The 23733-nt window shown below is 35.4% G+C and overlaps 1 protein-coding gene across 1 annotated transcript in view; it reads left to right on the top strand.

The window, feature by feature from the left end:
- The first annotated feature begins 7986 nt into the window (after positions 1 to 7986).
- Positions 7987 to 23733, top strand: part of LOC127839894 (uncharacterized) — a 69203-nt gene continuing 53456 nt past the window's right edge. The window contains exons 1-3 of the mRNA XM_052368287.1: positions 7987 to 8693; positions 14175 to 14406; positions 15051 to 15209. Coding sequence (XP_052224247.1) covers positions 7987 to 8693; positions 14175 to 14406; positions 15051 to 15209 — 1098 coding nt within the window. The remainder of the gene's footprint in view (positions 8694 to 14174; positions 14407 to 15050; positions 15210 to 23733) is intronic.

The raw sequence follows: 23733 nt of genomic DNA, 5'->3' as shown, positions 1-23733 counted from the left end.
TCTTCGTCGTCGTGATTGACAGTCCCTTTAAAGGTAAAGGCAAAGGTAAATTGACAAAATTGAAAAAAGTTGTTTCAGATTCGCAAATTTTCGTTTTAGTTATGCTATTTGTGAGGAAACAGTATTACTGAACATTTACCTTAGTCCAATATAGCCATTATATGTATCTGTTTACGATTTGAAAACCTAAAAATTATAAAGCGTTGCAACGCGAAACGATTGAATAATTTGGAGAGTTCTGTTGGTGTCGTTTAAATTAACGAAACTACGAAGATTGCTTATATAAGGTATACAATACTTAAACTGTGTATACCCGGCAGAATAGCCGAGAGGGCTATTGCGTTTTAACTTCAGACTAACTTTAGGACTTCGGGGGTCACTGGTTCGAGCCCTGGTAACGGCTACTTTTTTTTCCTTTTTTAAATTTTATTCTTGATTTTTTACTGGAGCTTTTAAGATTCAATGTTAACATTTATCAATATAAAGCATTTAATGACAAACTTCAAAATATGCAAAAATCTGTGAAAAGGCCCCTTTAAGGCCGCAACATATGCAAGTCAAGCATCTTGTATGCTGAATTTATTCAACGTGTACAGCTTGTCTTTAAAGTAATTTTTTTCTCCTTCATGTAGTAAATGATTACATACCATAATTGTTGCATTATTTAGGTTCGAAAAGTCATTTTTATTTAATGTTATTGTATTTTTATCGTCTACACATATATCAGGGCCTCTCAGGGGTAGCAGTCGCTTTCGGCCCCAAGCTCTTTCGGCCCAGTCCGAAATTTCAGGCTTTTTCGGCCCCAAGCTTATTCGGTCCCAAATCGACCAGGCTCATTCGGCCCCATATTTTATTACACCTATTTACTACTGTGTATGATTGAATAAAGGTGTTCAAAATGATATATATTGTGTTGTCGGTTTGTTCCTTTGTATTGCTTTTGATTATTGATGATAAAATGAAATTAATTGAAAACCATTATTGTTTTACAAACTGTTACAATTGTATGTAACAGTTTTGGTAAATTGTGCCGGCTTTTAATTGCATCGATTGTCGGTTTGTTTGTTTAATATTGCGTTTTAATAAAGGTGTAAATGATGAGCATTTGTTTGGTATGTTCCATTGTTGTTTTTTTGTCGGTTATTTAGCAATTCTTAACGAAATTATTGCAAAAACGTATAAAAGTGCTATTATTGTGTTAATTGGTATCATAAGTCATTTTGCTGTCTATTTGTTTTTTGTCTCTTGTACCTGTATTTTGACGGTACGCCGTTAACCGCGAAGCACATGTGCTTACTGCATACTTGTATGTCTGAGATATAAATAAAGTTGTGTTCTGTCTATGTTATACTTTGGTTACTAGTTCTATAATTGTGCTGTGGAATTTGGTATGATATTGGATGTTACTTGTGTTAATCGTAAATAAATTTGTAAGTGTTAGTGTTTGTGATTGTGAATTTGTGATGGACGAGGACAAGTGTTTAGTGTGTAAGAATGCCGTTCGCTCGCTGCAGCATGGCATCACATGTGACGTTTGCGACAAATGGCAGCATCGCACCTGCAATACAGGTTAGTGTTTATTCCAATACTAACAATACAAGTTAAAATACTCTCGCGAAACATTGTAAAAATGCTTTCAAATGAGAACTGAGACATTTAATGCAAACGTGAATTAATCTAATTGCCTTATTACAATTTGTTTATCTGGTAAGACACATGTATTTTACAACCTGATAAAGGTCATAAAACTGGGCATAGGTGCGGGTGCTATTCAATGGCTTCACTCGATAATGAAAGACGGGGGTCGCATTAATTAATGAATTATGATATGGATTTAATTATTATAGTCTCATCCATATTTATATTTTCATAATTTTGATTATATAAAACATTAAGATGATGATGCGATACAGGTAAGTGTCAATGCCAACTGACTAGCTAAGATTATCGACAAATAATTTATTTTCCTAAGTAAGACTGAACATGGATCTAATTTGCAAAAGTTTAAATTTATTTTATTTTCATGGTCATAATTTGCATTTTTTTTATTTTATTTTATTGTCAGTTCATTGTCAGTTCAAAGTTTACTGATTTATCAACTTAAATCTACATTTTATGTTACCTGTTAACCCGAATACACACCACACATGTATTTAACAACCTGATAAAGATCATAAAACCGGGCATTGGTGCGAGTGTGCTAGACAATGGCTTCATTCGATAATGATTGACGGGGTCGGAGTAATTAAAGAAAACAACATCTGTTTAATGCATTAACGATGTGTGAACATCGTCAAGTTAGTTATTAATCAAATAGGTTATGTTGTAAATTTATGACGAATTTTGCAAACACTTTGTAGGCATATCCGCGACAGAATAAGTTAGTGCAAAGAGGGGGGATATTGTTCTTACCTTCATCTGCAATGACTGCCGCAACCGCCCTACAACGCCTGACATCAGCCTAAACATCAGCCTAAACTTAGAAAATGTCGCGCAGTCGACTATGCTTGAGGTACTAGTTACTTCTCCGATATTATTGTTATTAATATGAAGTATATTCAGGTTTTTACAGTTTCACAAGCATAAACAAGTTCAAAGATAGTTTTCATTGGTATTATTAATCATTTTGATATCATCTATTAAACGGACTAGCTATTTATCATGCTGTGCTAAATGATTTTTCTTTGTGTTAATCGTAAATCGTAAGTAAAGTAATATAAAACAGTGGCATTATTTTTGACATTAATACATTTAAGTTGTTTATTCGTTGTATGCTCAGGCATCCGAGGATCCTGCTTTGCTTCCACGGTTCGACATTTTGCACGATTTCGGATTTTCCAACGTGTCAGCGTCAGAAGACATAGCGCTCACCCGAACGTCCGAGTTCGAGCCTTTTGATTTGACAAGAGCCGAAGTGCAACCGCCCGTTGTGATCGACGAACGGTATGTAAACTTAAAAATGGTATAATCGTGTAACTTATGAGCAATCAATATAAAATAGTTATTCTATTTAACAGTGGATACTACTGTTATATGTTAAATGCTTAACATTAGAATACTGTTTTACGTTAAATGCTTAACATTATACTAATATTAAACGTTAACTGCTTAACAGTATAAATGCTATGCCCATGTTAAACTGTTCGTTTCAGTAATCTTACAGAGCCAGCTGTATCCGACAGTGTACTAACTCAGCCCGAAACCATAGAATACACCGTTGTAGACGCAGGAACCAAAAGAGGCAAACCAAAGCTAGTATCCTCCGATGGATATTCATTCACGTTTAAGGTAATTAAGTTTTTTACATAAGCCGTAAACACCCATACGTATTATTTAATTTAAACAATGTTAAAAACTACATTATTTGTGTATCTGTGTATGCGTAAATAGTGACTTTAAATAAACTGCTTTAATATGCAAAACTACTATATCTATACATTTAAGTCGCGCTCTGTAAAAATGGGATTTAATGCATGTGCGAAAAGTATTTCTATTATTTTTTTTAACTATTTTACCTAATGAATTAAGTATTTGTATATTAGTTACCGTTATATTTTCGCGTTTACTGAAACAGACAAAGAAGCAAGCTGTGTGGCGATGCAGCGTGCGACGGAAAGCGTTCATGTGTACCGCGTCGGTCACGCAAGAGGGTGACAAATTTCAAGCGAAAGGGACACACACTCACGCTGCTGACCCTTCGATGCGGAAGAAAGTGGAATTGAAACGTAATGTAAGTTAGAATGGCGTGTTTGTATATGTACGAAGTTTTGATAAAATAAAGAAAATGAAACGTAATATAAATTATTGATATATTGATGCAAAAAGTTATTTAATCATATCTTGTTTAGTTGTATATATAAAATGTACGATGTTTTGAGAAAATAGAGAATATATGTATGTTGTAATCTTGTTCAGTTGAAGACAGCGGCCGTGGCTGATGTGTTCGCAGCCTCCCGTAGATTGGTTGATGACCATATAAAAGTTTTCGAGGCCACAGATTTTAACCTGCCCAAGCCGCAGACATTGACGAGGATCCTCAACCGTGCCCGAGAAAAGCATCGGCCAACAGATCCATCATCACTTGACTTTGAGGTAAATTTATGAGATGAATTGCTCATTTTCAATATACGTATAATATATAAACATTGTATTTATTTCTAATATACAAAAAATAATGGTTATCACATGCATATTCTCATTATAATAACAACAGGTGGACACAGACTTCATCGTAGATGGTTTTCTACGCGGTGATGTGCGTGTAGACGGGAAACGTCACCTCATCTTCGCCAGCGACGATCAGCTGAGCAGACTCCAGCAGTCAAACCGCTGGTTCGTCGACGGCACGTTCCACGTCGTCCGGAAGCCTTTTTATCAGCTTCTATCCGTGCACGCATTCCTACGACACGAGGATTGTCTGAAGCAGATGCCTTTACTCTTCGTGTTGATGTCACGCAGAAGGAAGGTAGACTACCTCGCCGTCTTCCGGCACATTTTGGGTTTGTGGCGGGAAGAACCACAAGTCCAAGGATTCGTAATGGACTCTGCGATAGGTTAGTTTTACCTTTTTTATTCCTCATCTAGCGGTTATATATATACATGTATATATATATTTTTTTTTTCAATTTGCGTTATAAGTGTAATTCAATGTGAACATGTGCACAAGATACATGTCAACTCGTTATGCAACTTTTTCATATACTATTTCAGCATTGTGGCAGGCGCTACGCGAAATCTTCCCCGCAGCCCAGATGAAAGGCTGCGTTTTTCACTGGAACCAGACTGTGCTGCGATGCATCAACGAAGTGGGCCTGAAGACCACGTATGAGAGACGGGAGGCCGTCCACGCCCTGATGAGAAAGTTGATGGCCGTTCCCTTTCTGCCGGTAACTCATATTCCGCGCGCATTCAGCAGGTACAATTTAATGTTTCAACATGTTTACACGTTCTAGTATATATAATAAGTGGACATTAAATAAACTTTTAATTTTCAAATAATTGTGGTAACACACGCTTTTTTTTATTAAGGTTGGCTGAACGCGCGACGTCCATGGAGACGGAAGCGGTGTTCTCCTACATTCAGTCCACCTGACTTGACAGTTCAATCTGGGCACCGGAAGAGTGGTCTGTGTACCGACAGACTGTCAGAACGAACAACGACACAGAAGGTTTGTAATGCATTCAGTCTGTCTGTATATTGTATGTTCACTAAATAGTTTTTGTAAGTACCTTAAAGTGTACGTAATTTTATTTTCATTGTGTTACTAAAGCGAATTACACATTATATTGCATTGTCTTATTAGTGTTTTGTTTTTAAGGGTGGCACCGTCGGTTGAGTTTGAAGGCAGCCGACCACCACAAGTACTCCTTCTATGTGTTGGTACCTCTCCTGCGGCGCGAGGCCGAGTACCTGCCAGTGCAGGCCCAGCTGGTGCGAGAGGGAACCGGGCGGGTCCGACGCAACGTCTATGTAAATCTTGACGAGCAGCTTGGTCAGCTATGGGAAGAATACGACGGGCGGGAACTGACCACCGAGGATTTCCTCACCAAGATCGGAGAGACGTATGCCTTCCGAATCGTCGCCTCTTGATGATGATGATGATGATGATGATAATGCTGAGGTATATAAACCTTTCACCACATGATGATGATTATCACGTAACGTTAATAATAATTATGATGAATATTATTATTATTATTATAAATATGCTGTAATTATTAAGTTACAAATAAATTATGCAATTATAATGATGATGATGATTATTATTAGAGTGATTCTTTTGATGCTGAAGATTATTATGCTGCTGCAGACTATGGTGTATTTATGCTGATAATAATAATGATGATTTAAATGCTGATGATAATTTTGATGATCATTATTATTATGCTGATGATTGTGACTCTTATGATGAATGATGATGATTAATATGTATATGATGATTATTATGATGATGTAGTTGCATTATTAATAAAATAAACAATTTGTGTGCAGTAAATTATGTAGTATGTAATTAGGTTAAATTAATGTATTGTGTTGTTAAGACGTATGTATTCCTTATTGTTATAACTTTAAAATTATCCAAATAAATGTAATATAAATTATTTTATAGTTTGTTTTATTTTCAAAGCCGTCTCATATACTTGTATCTATTCTTCTCATTTCGACGACGATATACCTGAAGCAAAAGACAAAGAGAATCTTTTTTCAAATGCATTAATCCTCAATAAAGATAATATATTACTGTAATAAACAATATTCCATACTTTTAAAGAGTTTCGACCAACATATTTGCAACGATTAATTCAAATAAAAATGGGGCCGAAAGAGCCTGGTACCTGGGCCGAAAGAGCCTGAAATTGGGGCCGAAAGAGCCTGAAAAAACCGGGGCCGAAAGAGCTTGGGGCCGAAAGAGCCGACAACAAGGATGTTCTCAATCATAATGGACATCTTTTATCATCGTAAAAACGTACAATACACCGTTAAATCCGTGTGACACCTATGCAATCAACAGCATGGCTTACGCGGCTGACATTACATAATGATAAGAATGTTAATTATCATCGCTTTTCGTAGATTTATTGATATATTTACATATTCAACTTGCACTTTTAACGCCGGATGTTGTGATCTTTTTGCACATACGCACTTGCATATTTTACGGGTCTTCCATATTTTACGCCACACCGGTCTGACACAGTGCTATTTGGAAAACAACGTTACCGATTTGGAACAACTCTTGAACAAAAACACGGTACGTTTATTGATAAAATACTTTAAAGTCGCTCATAAATAAATTCATCAGACAGGAACGCGTTATGAGATGCCGGATAAGGCAGGTGATAACTAGTTGTGTAATGTATACTCCGGTAATCAGTGCTCGCGGGTAAGCAATTCTCGAGGTATTTGATAAACAGCGCCATCTGCTTTGTTTACCTCGTCCACAAGGTTCCGGTTTCTGTCAACCCGTTGTCAAAGCCGATTTCAGAAGAAATAAATCATATTCTGGTGAGATTTTTATTTGAATTTGTCAAAAATTGATATATGACACGTTTTCTATCGGAAAATAAAACAAAATTTGAATTTTCTATTCAGAAACCGCTTTGTTATTGACACGTCTGCTAAACACAGGAGGTTAAAATGTAGTAAATATTATTTGGTTTCAATCAACTGAATCCATGTCAAAATTTTAAATGGGTTACAATGTAGTTAATTTATTTTCCGTTATTTTTTGTCCCACATCAAAGTTGTGCTGTTTTCTTTATTTTCAGAGATAAAAAAAGCCCTATGACAGAGATAATTTACAGAAGGCCTTCCAGGCAACCTAGTCTGGGACATCCGTATATAGGGCAGCACGAATGTATGAGGTTCCTGAGTCTGCACTGAGGGATAGGACCAGGGGGACTGTAACGCTGTACTGCACCATGGGGCCTGCTAGACTCTTCAACCCTGAAGAGGGAAATCGCCTGGCAGACCATATTATCCATATGGGTAATATTGGGTATGGATACCCATTATCTGTTGTCCTCAGTGTAGCAGCGGGATATGCCAAGTCACTCGGCAAGACCATTGCTAAGGACCAACTTAGTAAACCATGGTTTAACTCTTTCTTGAAGAGACACGAGGAGCTGAAAGTTGTAACACCACAGAAGCGCACCTCTTCAAGGGCTAAATCATCATCTGAACACACAATGGCCAAGTACTTTTCAGATTTACAATCTGTTCTCCAACAAAACGACCTATTGTACGCCCGTGAGAGAATCTTCAACATAGATGAAACGGGCTTCTCTACGGAACACACTCCCCCAATGGGTGTATGCGGAAGTGAGTGCAAGCCACAGGCCATCACATCTCCAAGGACCAGGACTGTGACAATTGTTGGTGGGGCAAACGCGATTGGAAATCTAATCCCCCCATTCTATGTGTTCTCAGGGAAGCGGTGGGTGGATCAGCTATTATAGGGTGCACTCCCAGGTTCATCTGGAGGGATGTCAGACAGTGGTTTTGTCAACAGGAGCCTGTTTGAGACCTATCTCATGGGTCATTTTGCAAAGCATGCCAGTTTAGACAGATCCTCGCAGAAACCAGTTCGGGTACTATATGAGGGACACAAGGCCCACTTGTCCTTGACCCTTGCTGACTGGGCAAAAGACCACAATGTGGTTTTATTTGTATTGCCACCCCACACTAGCCATCTAACTCAGCCCCTTGATGTTGGAGTATTTGGCCCACTGAAGAAACTCTACAACAGAGAATGCCATTCCTACATCCACAGCAACCCTGGAATATCTATCACTAGATATGAGATTGCAAAACTAACAGCCAAACCATACACAAGAGCCTTCACACCAGAAAACATATGCTCAGCATTCAAAAAGGCAGGCATCTATCCATTCAATGATTTAGTGATAACCAGCATACAAATTGCCCCCTCAACAATCTACCCGGTGAATGATGTCAGTACAAACCAATATGACAATGAACCAAGAATGACAATAGCCATAGAACAGTCAACTGCCAACACGAACAAACATGTACATACAGAGATTGATTACCTGAAAAGTAGGCTGACAACAACTGTGAAACAGAGGCCTCGAAATAAATATATTCCACCGCCAACAGTCACAGGGAACTTGCTTTCTGATTCAAGTGTGATCACACTGAGAGAGCAAGAAGAAAAAGAAAATCCAAAAATGTAGAAAAACCAACAAAATCTAAGTAGAAATCATCAGAAATTAGAGAACAACCAAGCACAAACAGCAGACAACCAAAATCTAAACCAAAACCAAGCACTTCTGGAGTCCAAACCAAACACATTATTGACCAGCAAAAAGAAGCCTCATTAGACGAAAGCCAAAACAGCACTGATACAGAAAAAGAAATGTGTTGTGTGTGTCACAAGAGATTCCCAGTAGCGTTGAGAGGATGTACATCCCTCGTTATTGTTAAATGGGGTCAGTGTGACCAGTGTGAACACTGGGTCCATCTGAGGTACTGTACATATGTGACAGTCTTAAGGAGAGACTCTGAGTTCAGGTGCATTCATTGTCCACAACCGCAGGCTGAAGAGTAAAAAATAAGAACAGATGAGTAGCACCCCTTTTCTTGATGAGGAACATAAACATTTGTGACAATAATACATATTTATTGTTGATTTTTTAACATGAAAACATATTGCATTAAATTGTGGGGTTGAATAAATGCACAGTGTAATGTAAAATGTAATTTTTAGTTAGTATAGTGTAACCCGCGCACTTAACTAACTTCCCTTAAAAAAATGGCTGTTAACTGTATAGGAATACAATCAGTTTTTTAATTAGTTTTTCGTGGTTGGAATATATTTTTAACACATATTGAAGTGATAATGATCTATTAAGCGGATGGGTATGTGAAAACAATCACATATTTTGTGTTATATGGAATAATAGCAAAATCGGCTAACTACCGCGAGCACTGCTGTCTCCATGCTACATGTTAATAATTCATTATTCAGCAACAGTAGTATCAGTTAAAAAGAATTTAAATCATGTAGTCGTGCTAGATTAGAAATGAAGACGTTTTCAAAGTAGTTTCAGAGAACTGTCTCTACTGCAGTAAATTGCATTTCATTTATATAATAATAGTTTTATAATGGCGAAACAAAACGAATATATACGGGCGAATGCAGAACTAATTGGTGTGTATTTATTCATTATATGGTTTGTTCATAAGAGGAAATAGCATAAGTGCTATAAAAAGCATTCAGCGGGAAACCTTTAGTGTTTTCCCGCGAAGTATTTTTATAACAATCGCACTCTTAATATAGTAACATGCTGGGATTATCCGCGGAGCAGGTAAACAGGTATAAAGCACGATCACATGTAAAGTAGCTTAAGCCTAATCGATTTATAATAGCGCAATACACACCTTTTGTATTCCTTCAATACAGGTAGCTTAGAATGCTTTAAAGTTTTACTATGTATGTTTATGAGCCTAACATAGTACAAGAAGTGGACTTAATATTTCGCTGAAGTTGAAAGTTATACATTAAATGACATATGGGCAATGGAATACGAGTTTTGTTCTATATATACATAAATAAGATTGTTTAACTCTTCTATTGGACTACTTAGCCAATTACCAGCTTCCATATTTACATTATATAAATTTAGAACTTCTGTCCATCCTTTGAGAAAACATCTCGAAACAAAATTCCTCGGAACGAACGTTATTGTTGTAAACAATGGCACAATGTGGATATGTTCAGTATCTTTAATTACAACACAGGTATAAAACGGGCTTACAACAGTGTCCCTTATTATGAACATTTCGACAGCTTGTTTGAATCAACATGCACATCTGCAATTAGCATTTGTGTACAGTTGTAATTATGTAAATGAAGCTTTAACCAATTGCAAATTATTTGTGAATGCCACAAGCACATTCACACTAATACATGTAATTTTCTTGCTGTCGTTCAAAGAATTATTGATCTGCTTCTTCACATTATTATTGAATTGAACACAATTTCTTATTTTGTGAAATATAATGATAGGTGGTATCAATTAATATAAAATTAGCATCGAACAATCGGGATTAAATCGTTAAAACTTAATACATTAAGTTTAAACCTGTCTAAGCAAGGTTAAGAATATAATAAAGGTTACTAATGCCACCAAATGACGGTTTGTGAACATAAACACTGAACGATATTTAAGTGGGCTGCAGTTTGTTTTATAATATAATTTTGAATCACATTTGGATTCCAGGTTCAAATTCATATCGAAGTTAAGAATTAAGGTTTTAAGTATTTTGTCGTCTGTTTTCCAAATAACCGTGTCCTAACTAATTTTATTTCCAGGCCTCTTGCTTATTCCCAAACTGGGCCGAACTAATTTTAAGCGAGGCTGTTTTCGGAGAAAACCCGAGCTATTGTCATAGCAAGCTCGTCGTCCGCCGTAGGCGTCGTGCTAAAACCTTAACATTGGCCATAACTTTTTAAATATTAAAGATAGCAACTTTATATTTGGCATGCATGTGTATCTCATGGCGCTGCAAATTTTGAGTGGTACAATTTTAAGGTGAACATCATCCTTCAAGGTCTAGGGTCGAAAAAACAAAGTCAAGGGAAATAATAAACTTTAAATGGACATAGTTATCTGACCTGCCCACGTATATATTTTGTTAAATAAATCAAAGTGGCGCAGTAGGCGGCATTGTGTTTCTGACAAACACATTGTGGTTAAAGGTCAAGGTCATCCTTTACGGTCTACGGTAAAAAATACAAATTTAAGGGAAGTAATAAGCTTTAAAGGAAAATAATTATTCAATATTGAACATAGCCACTTTATATATTTGACATGCATGTGCACGTCATGGAGCTGCACATTTTGAGTGGTGAATCTAAAGTCACGGTAGTGGCTTTTAATTATTTGCTACTAAAAATAGAGATTTGTTTCAGACAATTAGTTTAAAGGGAAGTAATTTATATAATTATAAATCATACTATATATTTACTTACCAAGAATTGAAGTTATTTTCACAGTTACTGTACAGATTTATTATTTAGATTATGTATAACCCAAATGATTTATTTGTCGAATTTTTTAAATGATATAATTTCTTTGATGTTCATAGCATACCTGTGGACTAATGTCCACAGATACATGATCAACTCTTGCTATGATCTCTTTTAAGGTAGTGCACCTCTAATGATTTCCCGCGATTTATTTTACGATCATTGTCGATCTTCAATGATCGGTTATTTCCGAGAGATGCATTTTATTTTTTTCAAAGTTCGAATTTTGTTATATGTTTACGTAATTCCTTTAGAATACATTATTTTCACAATAAATATTGACTTTGATCCAAATATCATCTGAAAAAATACGATTTCGCGATTTCTCCAAAGATTGGCGAGCCTTTTTACCTGTTTACGTATGCATATCTAATTTAAGCATGCGCAAATGTGAAGTTGTCGTGGCCTAGTGGTTAAGGCGATGGACTATAAATCTTTTGGGATCTTCCCGCGCAGGTTCGAATCCTACCGACATCGCATAGTTTTTGCGACACGTTTTATTTCTTTTCTAACGTAATTTGATTTAATGATGCATATATGCTATGTTTTGTTGTTAATATGTTGAAATTTTTATGCACATCCTTCAATTTTTTAAATTAAAACAACGTTATGGCTAAATTGGGTGATTTACTGCTGAAAATACGGATGATGCATGTTGAATTTTTATTTTTATTTCAAAAAGTAAACGGTAAATTTGTCTAATTCTTGGTATTTTTGCTGTATTTAGTGTTTCTATAAAAACTATGTTTAAAATATAACTTAAATGGTACTATTTTGAATTTGATGACACTTTGTTTTTAACCGACCCAATTTTTACTTGGCTGAAATCACTTACATTTCATGGCGCTCTTCCATAGATAAAAATTTGTAAAAAATAAATGTCTGTAAAAGAATACTTATTTAATCTTGTTTAAATTTTAAACACCTTTACTGCATCTATACACACCAACAGCATGCCCATATTTAGAAATTTGAATGAATTATGGAACTTTTATATACCCCAGGGGTGAAAATAAACTGTACAAAAGCTGAGCGTGGGGGTGGTTTTGAAAAAAACGGTATATTTTTTTAAAAAGCACGGAAAGCCTACCTACAAATTTGCATGTAGTTCAGTGAAATGATGCTGATTAAGAAAATAATTAATTAGATTATATTTGGATATGTGCCCATTAGAGGTGCACTACCTTAAACCACAGGCCTTGGTTGTTAGTCATGTCTGACATGGTCATAATTGACTGTGAGACCCTCCCCCCCCGGTTGGATTGGACACAATTTAAGGGAAGTAATAACCTTTAAAGGGAGATGATTTCTATACCTGCCAAATGATAAATATAAATTGTATTTCAATGCGGCGCAGTAGGGGGCATTGTGTTTCTGACAAACACATCTCTTGTTGGGTCACTAGGTCAAAGGTCAAGGTCACTGTGACCTAAAAAAATAAAAAAATTCTGACAAGCTTTCGCAGCCAAGCGTGGCACCCGTTATGCGGTGCTCTTGTTATAAATCATGTTGAAATCCCAAATTTCAACTTTTTAAAAAGCAAATATAGTTAAACTTTTCCAACATTTGAAAAACTTGTCAATACTGATAATTACAGACTAGCATTAAAACTTGGTTTACAATAAAACAAATACTTGTACTCACAAAAAATTTAGACATGCTTTTGGCGGAAAAAAACGTTCACATTTACCGATTTTCTACTAAACCAATACTTTTTTTTTGAAAATTAACCAAATCTACCTCGAGACTATGATACTTGCAACAAGCGACTGATTAGTGACTTAGTTTAAATCATCGTTCAAACACAAAGTCTGCCGGAAAAATTCCACGAAATCCGAAATATACGTCCTTTAGATAAGTGTGTACTTTTCTTGGTTTCAAATAGCAACACAAAGGCTTTCTTATAAATCGGCTTGATTCAAAACAGCTTTGTCTTATGAGCGTCTCAAATGCAGAGGCAATATTATATGTGGCGTCAAAAATGCCAATCTCGACTAATCTCATCGTACTGTCATGACAGGATTTCATGAAGCAGAGCTCATATACGTATACAGTCAGCCAGTATAACTGAGTGAAAAGATAAACTTTATGCTTATGCACCAATAACATGTATATAAACAATGTATGTTAAACAGTTATGATCTTAATCAAATTTATGAGTTTTGTTCATGGACGGTTTTTATTGTAGATGATGAATTCCACTCAAAAGGCCATATACTCGGAGACTATGTTGACAAGAGGAATGTAACATATCAAGGAATGTATGTCGTGTTTATGCTTGTCCATTAACAAAGTCACCAGTACATGCTAGTAGTGCAGTATGGCATCTTACACACACCTGATCGGCGACAAGGAGTTCAATAATTGGTTCAAAGCGTGCATAGGACTCAGTGTTACGAAGGAAGGACTCACTAACTTTCTTTGCGCAGAATTACAGAAAGTACACACCGTTGTTGGTAGAAGTTGTGGAAACTGCTCAATTAAAAACCTCATACAATGTCCAACAAATCCATATTGTAACAAGAGAAAACGTAATTATTGTCCTTTTCACAAAAAACAGAAACCGCAGCCATGCCCAATTTGTGATAATGTAAAACATAATATCATATTACACCACAGATATGGTGGACCTTCCTGGAGGAACACTTGTGCGGAAAAGTGGGAACTAAATGATTGGGAAATAGGCAAATGCTACCTCCCTCCGGACGGATATAGCAGCATTTCCTCGGTCCAGGAATCGGACTTCAATGGTGTGATAAGCATCATGTTGAATTGCCTACATTTCCAGACATGTCTCTCCCCCTCATGTTTATCACCTCCACCGCCTGATAAGCAATGTCCACTAGAAAAGGTAATACAAAGCACGAGTTAAGTGTTTAAACAGTAGTGTATCTATTTGTTTTACTCATATCTAAATGTGTTTGCGAACATTAAAGAGTATTTCATAAAAGCTGTTGCATATTTCATTAACTTCTATTGTATGACTTTCTAAATACTGCATTAACGCACACTTGTCATTTCAAGTATGTGTACATCAAAGCGAGTATTTACAATATTTATACTTGTTTTCAAAACTTATAAAACATCAAACACAAACACAACAATTCAGAAAAAGTAGTACCATTAAATAAATTAAGTTTAATTAAATTGCCATAATTTTTTACGTAAAAAACTCCTTCATGTGCACAAGAATTGTTCTCTATTTGGAAATGCCCATTAGCTGAAGCATCTTTGTTCACACGGCACGTAGACGCGAATTGGTTTGTAATAATAAACGTGTCGGTATCGGCGTTAATTTTGCTGTATACAGTATACTGAAGTATACTTTATTTCATTGATGGCCCTTTATTTTTCATAAACTTTATTAACATGCATACATCATATTGATAAGCTTATAAGATTGAGAGAGAGAAATGTCGACATTAACATTCTACATACTCGCTTTAAAATTCGAATATAATACTTGTTTATTTATCATGATTTGTTTTTTCTTAGGTCCGTCAGATTGGCCGAAATGTGCGACAATCATCCAACTGCAAGGTTACAGATGCTGACTTGCAGGACTATTTCAAGACACTGTCCACGCTCCTGGCTGACCCACGATACTTACAACATGATCCTTCAGCCATCATAGCACGTAGAAAACTTAGTGATGTAAGTTAAAGGGACCAGTTTATATATTTATAAATTTAGAATGGTTTGTAACGTCTGTCAAACAGCAAAGAATAGTGCAAATTATAAAACTATAATACAATTAACAACGACACATAAGGCAAAATAAATGTTTTTTAACATATCGTTGTGTTCCCAGAAATGGGTAGGCAATAAGTATTGCACTTTTCCGTCCGTGCCTACATACGTGAGACCGCCCCGAAGCTCCTTCTCTTGAATTGATTTCGCATAATATTCACATCTGAATTACCTTAATGTGGAGATGATCGTACACAATTTGGCTGCAACATTGGTTTGGAGAATTATTGTGGTTTTTCTTGGTTTCCACTATTTACAATTATATATTACATATGCATAAAATGTGTCTACTCTGATTGTCTTTAACTTCTTGGCCGATTTGGCTCAAACTTTCACAGCTTAATCATCTTAATGGGTGTTTGATCATAAAGGATGGAATTTTATCACATGCCATACCCTGTTTCCCATTTAATATAACCATTACATATAATTATATCTTACACATGGGTAATATACTTTTTAAGCGTTTTTATTGGCTTAGTTTTCGTTTATTGACCAATCGCATTTTGTTATTTTGCTGAAATGACGTTGCAACGTCAAATGACGTCACGAAATGTAAACAACATTCGGAATTTATCATTGTTTGCGTAAATATTTATTTAATTTGCTCATTTAAAAGCATGTGATAAACAAGATCTGATACTCGTTGTCATATCATACCATATTTTATTAAACTTTTCCAGGAAATTCGTTAGTAAGCTCGCCAGAAGGCTCGCTTACTAATACAATTCCTGAACTCGTTTAATAAAATATGGTATGATATGACAACTCGTGCCAGATGCTATATTTATTTAAAAAAGTTTATACTCTAGCTCTTTTCCTCAAGGCAGATTTCGCGAAAACATTTGCTGCAAAGTGACCCGAATGTATCCGTAATCTATATGGACTGATTGTAGCTGCAACGCATTTTGTGATTAGGTGTTCATTGATAAATGTGTCGACGCAAGATGCACACGAGCAAAATGTTCACAAACAATTTGCCCAAACCACAAACTGTTATCATGTAAAATTACTATAGAGGCAACATGATAAAATGTTTTTACATCGATGTTCATGTAAAATCGTATTATTGATACATATGGCTCTATATCATAAAAATGGAAACAATAACGGGCGTCACTTCAAAATTCTCATTTTGACGTTTTAGCTGTATTCCTGTGTTTTTTTAGGTAAAATAATCTTTAAACTTTAGATTAATTGCGAAAAAAGATAGTTTATCAATATCTGCATAAAAAAATTACAAAAAAATATGGACCAGTAAAAGTGCTGGACGTTATTTTGACAATCATTTTCTCAATATATAACAGTGTGTCTTTCCTTATTTTGGCAGAATACATATTCATTAAAGGGTATAAATAAACTTTTTTCTTATAAACAAAATTGCAATAAAACAGGAGTTCTCATCTTCCTTTAATCCAGCTGATTTTAAAGTAATGGACGTTATGGATTTTTCCATTACATTTTTATTCATTGCTGGTAAAAAACTGTGAATCCTACCTAAACCATCATCCTTTCTTAGGAGTTTGTATGCTTTTATTTGCATAGTGTTTTAATAAAGCGGAATAGTGCCACTTTACAAGCCATTTTCCTACCAAGTAGAAGTGGACGATATGTTTGACATTTGCGGAAAGTGACGGACGTTACATTTGACATTTCTCATGCCATTCCTTTGGTCACTTGTTTTGTTGTTGTAGTTAAATGTATATATTACAAGTTTGTTACTAGTTACAGTTAAAAATTCTTATTGTTGTTTTCAAAGTTATTTAGCAGTTTTAAACTTGTTCTGTTTTGTTCTGTTGACTCAAGTTGATGGTGTTTGGCCAACTGACCAGTCCTGGAAACACTGTATGGGTCAAAACAACATTCACGGCATGTAAAGTTTGTAACTTCTGGTGATAAGCATTATTTCAATATGACCTACTGTCAGAAAAAGATGTATGGGAACCTTTTATACCCTACTTTAAAGCAATTATTAGTCCCCTACCAGTTTCACCGGAGGGGACTTATGGTTTGCGCTCCGTCTGTCTCTCAGTCCGTCAGTCACACTTTTCAGGATCCTGCGATAACTTTAAAAGTTCTTAATATTTTTTATGAAACATGGATAGATGGCAGTATGGACATTATGCACGTCACTTCATTAAGTTCCTTCGTCAAAAATTGTGCTATGGCAACAAATAGCCAGGAAATACTGCTTAAAATGGTGTTTTTATCTGGATACTGCGATAACTTTAAAAATTCTTTATATTTTTTTCATGAAACTTGAAACATGGATAGATGGTAATATGGACATTAGGCACGCCATTTCATTTTGTTCCTACGTCAAAATTAATGGTTGCTATGGCAACAAATAGACTCAAAATACTGCTGAAAATGGTGTTTTTTTTCTGGATCCTGCGATAACTTTTAAAGTTCTTAATTTTTTTTCATGAAACTTGAAATATGGATAAATGGCAATATGGACATTATGCACTTCATTCATTTTGTTCTTAGGTCAAAAATTCTGGTTGCTATGGCAACAAATATACTAGATATACTGCTGAAATGGTGTTTTTCTGGATCATGCCATAACTTTAAAAGTTCTTAATATTTTTTCATGAAACTTGGAACATGGATAGATGACAATATGGACATTATGCACGTTATTTCATTTTGTTCCTACATCAAAAATTATGGTGGCTATGGCAACATATTTAAAAAAAATCTGACATTCGTGGAATTTCTGACAATGGTGGCGCTGGTAGGGGACTTATATTGCTCGGCAATAGTCTTGTTAATTAATGTAATTTGTTTTGCTTGAACCAAAAGTTCACAACTTTACTTTCTGTGATATTGGGACGAAACACATCAGACATTCGATCCATATTTTTCTAAATCCTGAAAAATCAACTAGTTCATACACAAATTTACCAAAGGTTTTCCAAAATTTATCAATTATAAATGTTAAATCATGAATTTGATCAGTGTCTGGTGTGTCTTGAAGGGTACTTTTTGGTCAATATGATAATAGAGCCAATGTTTGCACTAATGGTTTTATTTTCCATATGTATACACTGATTTAATTGAACACTGATCATAACTTCGTAAATCGGAACTTTTGTAACTTCCATGTCTCACAGGTCTGAAAATATTAAGAGTATAATTAATAATTTAAGAGTATTTAATGTACTATTCTCTTTTTAAAAACACAATAATTAAAGAGTCTTCAATGTCAAAATTAAGATATGACAAAGTGTGCTGTCTATCCAAGTTTGAAATGCTGAGGAGTATCTTTTAAGTATCAATGATGAGAAAGCAAACAGAGAAAGTGGTATTCTCAAACTACTTTGATCTTGTCACTTTTAATAAAAAGCAAAGCACAGCACACACCTACCAGTTATTGCTTATGCCCTATAATATTAAAGGACAACACGAAAAAAGACAAAATATTGTGATAATTTTGCATCTGTTCAAAGAATAATTATAACAGGACAAGTTGACTGGGTTTTGTTTATAAATTTTTACCTGAAAACTTACATAGAATCCTTGTTCCACACATAAGTATGTCTGGAGGAGCTGTCTTCTTCATGACATCGGTTTCAAGAACTGAGTGTTTCACAGCATTTAATGTCCACAACTTCTTGTTCCTTTTGAAGAACTTGACCCATGGCCATTCATCAACCTTTAAAGACAAATAAAAGTAGAGCTTCATAAAAAAGAGAGACTTCTGTCAAGGCACTAACTGTCTACAACACCCTCCAGCTAAGAAATCACCTAATTCATGAGCATGGTCTAGGAAACAACATAATGTGTTAAAATGATGTATTATATTTTTAGTTTTTTGGTGAAAATGCCATTACTACATTTAAGCAATACCACAATTTACTAGTTTAAAATTGAACTAAAGATTCAGGGTACAGCGAGTATCCATAGTAAACATGGAAAATTGAAATAAATGAAGTCATATTTCTATCACAGTAACATATCAATATGATACATAATAAGACCATAGTTATTTTCTAATTAATATTTAAACGAATACATGTCTGAATGTCTGCAATTATTTGAAAAAGTTAAAATCAGTGCCTAGATAGCTGTCAAGACATAACGGGCATTTTACATAACGAAGGAATATGTCCAAATATTATAAACCCATGATTGTTACTTTGTAAAGGAGGTTTTTGTGTGACGTCACAAGAGGGGTTTTCCGTTACTAAAATAGATTGGCCGTCAACTTCTCGATCGCGGCCAATTACATCGTATCAGACTCAGAGTAATGGTCGTCGGAAGACTTAATACTTATAATTTCACAAAACAAAACAATCAATACCCGTATTCTTTTTTTAAGTAAGACTTTAATAAATGATATTTCAAACATAATAAAACATATAATTATTTGAATATTACTATAAGTGGTGTGGATGCGATAGTTTTATTTTTCATCAGCGATTGAAATTTAGTGTAAGGGGTGCATCGAATCAGTTATAAAACAAAGCCCTAAAATAGCTCAATAAATTTCAATCTTGAAATGTAGTTTTAATTTTATTTTACATTGAATGAATTTTCGTTTCGTTTACATTGAATGAAAATATTAATAAATTTAAGCCTTCAAATAAAAAAAAACACCTGCATATATTGCAAATTGAAATGTCTTTGCATGTACATGTATATTGAAAACTCTTCTGTAGTGATACTGAGAGATACAAATCTAGCATTTTATGATACCATAAATCTACACATTTAATTTATTTTACGCAAGTATTTTATATCACTATGATGACCAAACGCGATTGCTTGTTTTCATGATGATGTTTCGAACACTGCAGTAACGAACGATTTTTACACATTATAGCAGAGTTTACATTTGCAGGTACCCGTTAAATACGTTAATTGTGTAGCAATAAACTTGTACAATATTTTAAATGTATAGTTATTAAACACTTTATTGTTATGTTTAAACTGGTTAATTTATATATACTTAATAGTTCCTAGCTGTTAATCCATTTCGGACAAATGTCTATTTTTTAAATATGTTCAAATATTTTATTAAAGCAACTGTTAAGTTTTTGACTTAATATGCCAAGAGATGACATGCAGGTATCATAAATTGTGTTTAATGACCAGACTCATGTGGTTTATGCAGAGACCCCATACAGACTCATACAAGCATAGGTCCCTGGGTTAATGACACACTGTTTTCTTAGTAATTGTCTGGCTCGGTCAGCAGCTGGAGCGTGCGCGTCGCGACCGAGGCGAGAGTCGCCCGCAGAAGATTTTCTCACCTGTACATATTTCCTTATGGAGGGGAACTTCTGCGGGTGGCTCTGCTAATCAAGCTGAGTCCGTCACCCTCGAGCTGGACATCTTCCACACTGCTGGGATTGCTGTCTTCTCCAAGATGCAGCGGACTTGTCACCCGCTGTTTATCGTCGAGAGATCACTGGCCCGGCCCTGCCAGAGGTCCCGTCTGTAGGGGGACGAAACAGTGGGACAGAGAGACCACCAGTGTGGGAGACATACGGGACGGACCATGGGCTGCTCCTCCCGGGGGGGCCTCGGAGCAGCCCCAAGAACATCGAGGGGGTGGCCCTATAAAGAGACCTCGGGACGGCGGTACTCAGTACGCTCAACGTGTTGGAGAAACCGTCTCGGGGATGAAGACGACGGCCGGTGACTTCGAGCGTGGCCATAAAGGCAGAGCGGCGAGCTGCAGACCCTTGGGAGCTGCGTCCAGACAGAATTTTGTCTTTGCGATTGTGGATTGTCTACCAGTGCACATTAAGGTCTCATTGGCCACCGTGCACTGGTCTATTTGGATCTAAATTATTTCTTTGGCGATTGCCCGGGAAGCCGGGGTAAATTTGACCTACTTTGGCTCTAAATTAATTTTTTTCCCCTGAAAGGTCACAGGGGCAGGTCGGGCTACTATAACCTCGTGAAGAGGCCAGTAGGACCTTTAAATAAACTCTGAAACAAAAACAAAAAACAAACAAAAAGTAATTGTCTGGACTGTATCCGATCATATCGAGATAATCGGTTTGTGATAAACAAAGGGGCAATTAAACACTGGGTTAAAATGCTGAAACAAAGAGTGTCAAAATTGGTGTGAACAATTAAATAAAAAAAAAAAATTTACATTTATAAAGAGGATTTAGTTAATCTGTAACAAGGTAAGTTTTTACAGACAAATAGGTTCAAATCAGTTTCTATATGTTGATTACATAAAATCAATCCATTTGTTGTTTGTTTTCGTCTTTATTTGTGTTCGTTCACTGGATTCAATTTAATCTGAAAGAATTTCAATTTCTGAGTATTTTTTGTTCTTCAAAAGGGTCGTGAATATGATTGTAACCGTATCACGATGCGGTTCATCAAATGCAAACAATAGCAGAATGGCCGCAGTTTTGACGGCCAAAGTTTGAGCATGCGCTAACGTGACGTCATTATTGGAATCCCCAAAACCTCCTATTTTAAGTGCAACAACATTAAAGATGACAATCTGATGATAACAAGCCACCAACGAAGACTGCATTGCTGTCTTCACTTTAAATTTGATTCGGAAGTTACGTTTGACGCTTGTTTGTATTACTATGTTGTCAAACATAAAATCTGTGACGCATAAATTCTGTCAAACAGTAACGGGCGTTTCTTAGTTGGTGAAATTTACCATTGTTTACACAATATAATTGTTCTCCGCATTAACAATTTAAGAAAAATAAGATGATATATGCAGCATTATATCAGATGACTTCGCAAGTTAGAAAGTAACAAAAATTAGCTTAAGTGACGGACGTTACCATTGTTAGTGACGGACGTTACCGTTGGAAAAAGGTTTGACCGACACTCCACTAACTTCGTTTTCTTCCATCTTAAAGCGTGAACCCAGCAATCGATGGGTGCCGATCAACTCGTACCTAAGTCAACTTGCACGGTAGTCAACTCGCACGTTTTTTGGTCAACTCGCACGGCATTTCTGGTCAACTCGCACTTTTCAAAGTCAACTCGCACGCCTCGAAAAAATATATAGAAATACATGAAGGATGTAATATGATCAGTAGTTTATAAGAAGTTCATAAGTAAAAATAATAATATTTATGTCCTTTTTCAATAATCTGAATATACGGTTGTCACATTTAATGGCTCTTTTACACTTGTGGTCGGTGTTTTTCACGGGTTATATGAATGTTTGTAATAGGTGTGAAAGGTCTTATATACAACTAACGATGACGTATGTGGCAAACGGTGTTGGTATAAAACATTAAACAGCATGATAATAGCACGGGCACTGCTATTATGTTCACGGTAGAGCGAAAGTAGCGGAGGTTACGTTATTGACCGACAGCGGACAGCGTCAAGAAAATTGTTCAATTTTAAAATGAAAAGACGTTTCTTTTCCAAATTAGTATTATAAATCAACAGTAAAGAATTGTTTAAGAGCAATGTGAATTTGAACGAATCACTTTATCATTGTTTAACCCTAAAATAACTTGACGAAAAAAAAAATGACCGACAGCATAACGGCCGCAACCAACAATTTGAACTCCAGTTTTTTTAACTTAATAGTGCTTAAAATTACATTTACATGCAAAAATAGAGCAGAAACAACATTTTTGTTTCAAAACATGACCAAAACAGCACATAGTTCTGCACCATTGAGGCACTTTAAAATGTTTTGACATGCCTTACTAGACATGCCACTTTAAGGAGGTCCTTAATTAATGACACTTTCCACAAAATATATGTGTATGTCATACTCACCTTCACTATCAAATACATTTTATTTTATGCATCTTTTTGTTAAAGGAAATAAGTCAACAAGTACAAGATTTTCAGTTTAATCACTTCAATTTGCAAAAATGAACAAAAAAGTGACGCCCGTTATTGTTTCCATTTTTCTGATATAGAGCCATATGTATATATTCAAACTTATATTTTTGACGTGGATTCTAATGTAACAAAATGCATACATTGATATGAATGATAGCTGAAAAAACCGCGAACCATATGAGGTATTATATATTTCATGTTTTGCTTTTTAAACGAGTGTACAAAATAAGAGAATGATCAACCTTTATCATTTCATTTTAGCTAGAGTAGGTTCATAAAGTTTGATAGTTCACTTTAACAATAGGTAAATTACATATGTGAGTGTAACACTGTGCATATTAACCAAAATGTATCTTTATATAAGACAACATTAAACATCAAATAAAATTTAAGCCCTAAATGTAACTAATTTATAATTTATAATGTGTTTATTTCAGTTTGGGATCGCATTTTCTTTCATTTTTAGTCGTTTTAGAGAGAGATTTTTACCTGTGAATCCGCAACACGTGAAATATATAATAAAGACAACTAATGAAATGATTACACGATCTCGCAATGAACAATTAAACATCAAGCAGTATTTTGTACACTATAGTTGGGCATATTGAATATATTTTTTGCACAG

This window comes from Dreissena polymorpha, chromosome 7, assembly GCF_020536995.1.
Source record: "Dreissena polymorpha isolate Duluth1 chromosome 7, UMN_Dpol_1.0, whole genome shotgun sequence".
Classification (NCBI taxonomy): Eukaryota; Metazoa; Mollusca; class Bivalvia; order Myida; family Dreissenidae; genus Dreissena; species Dreissena polymorpha.
This window is presented reverse-complemented; position numbering and strand designations above follow the sequence as displayed.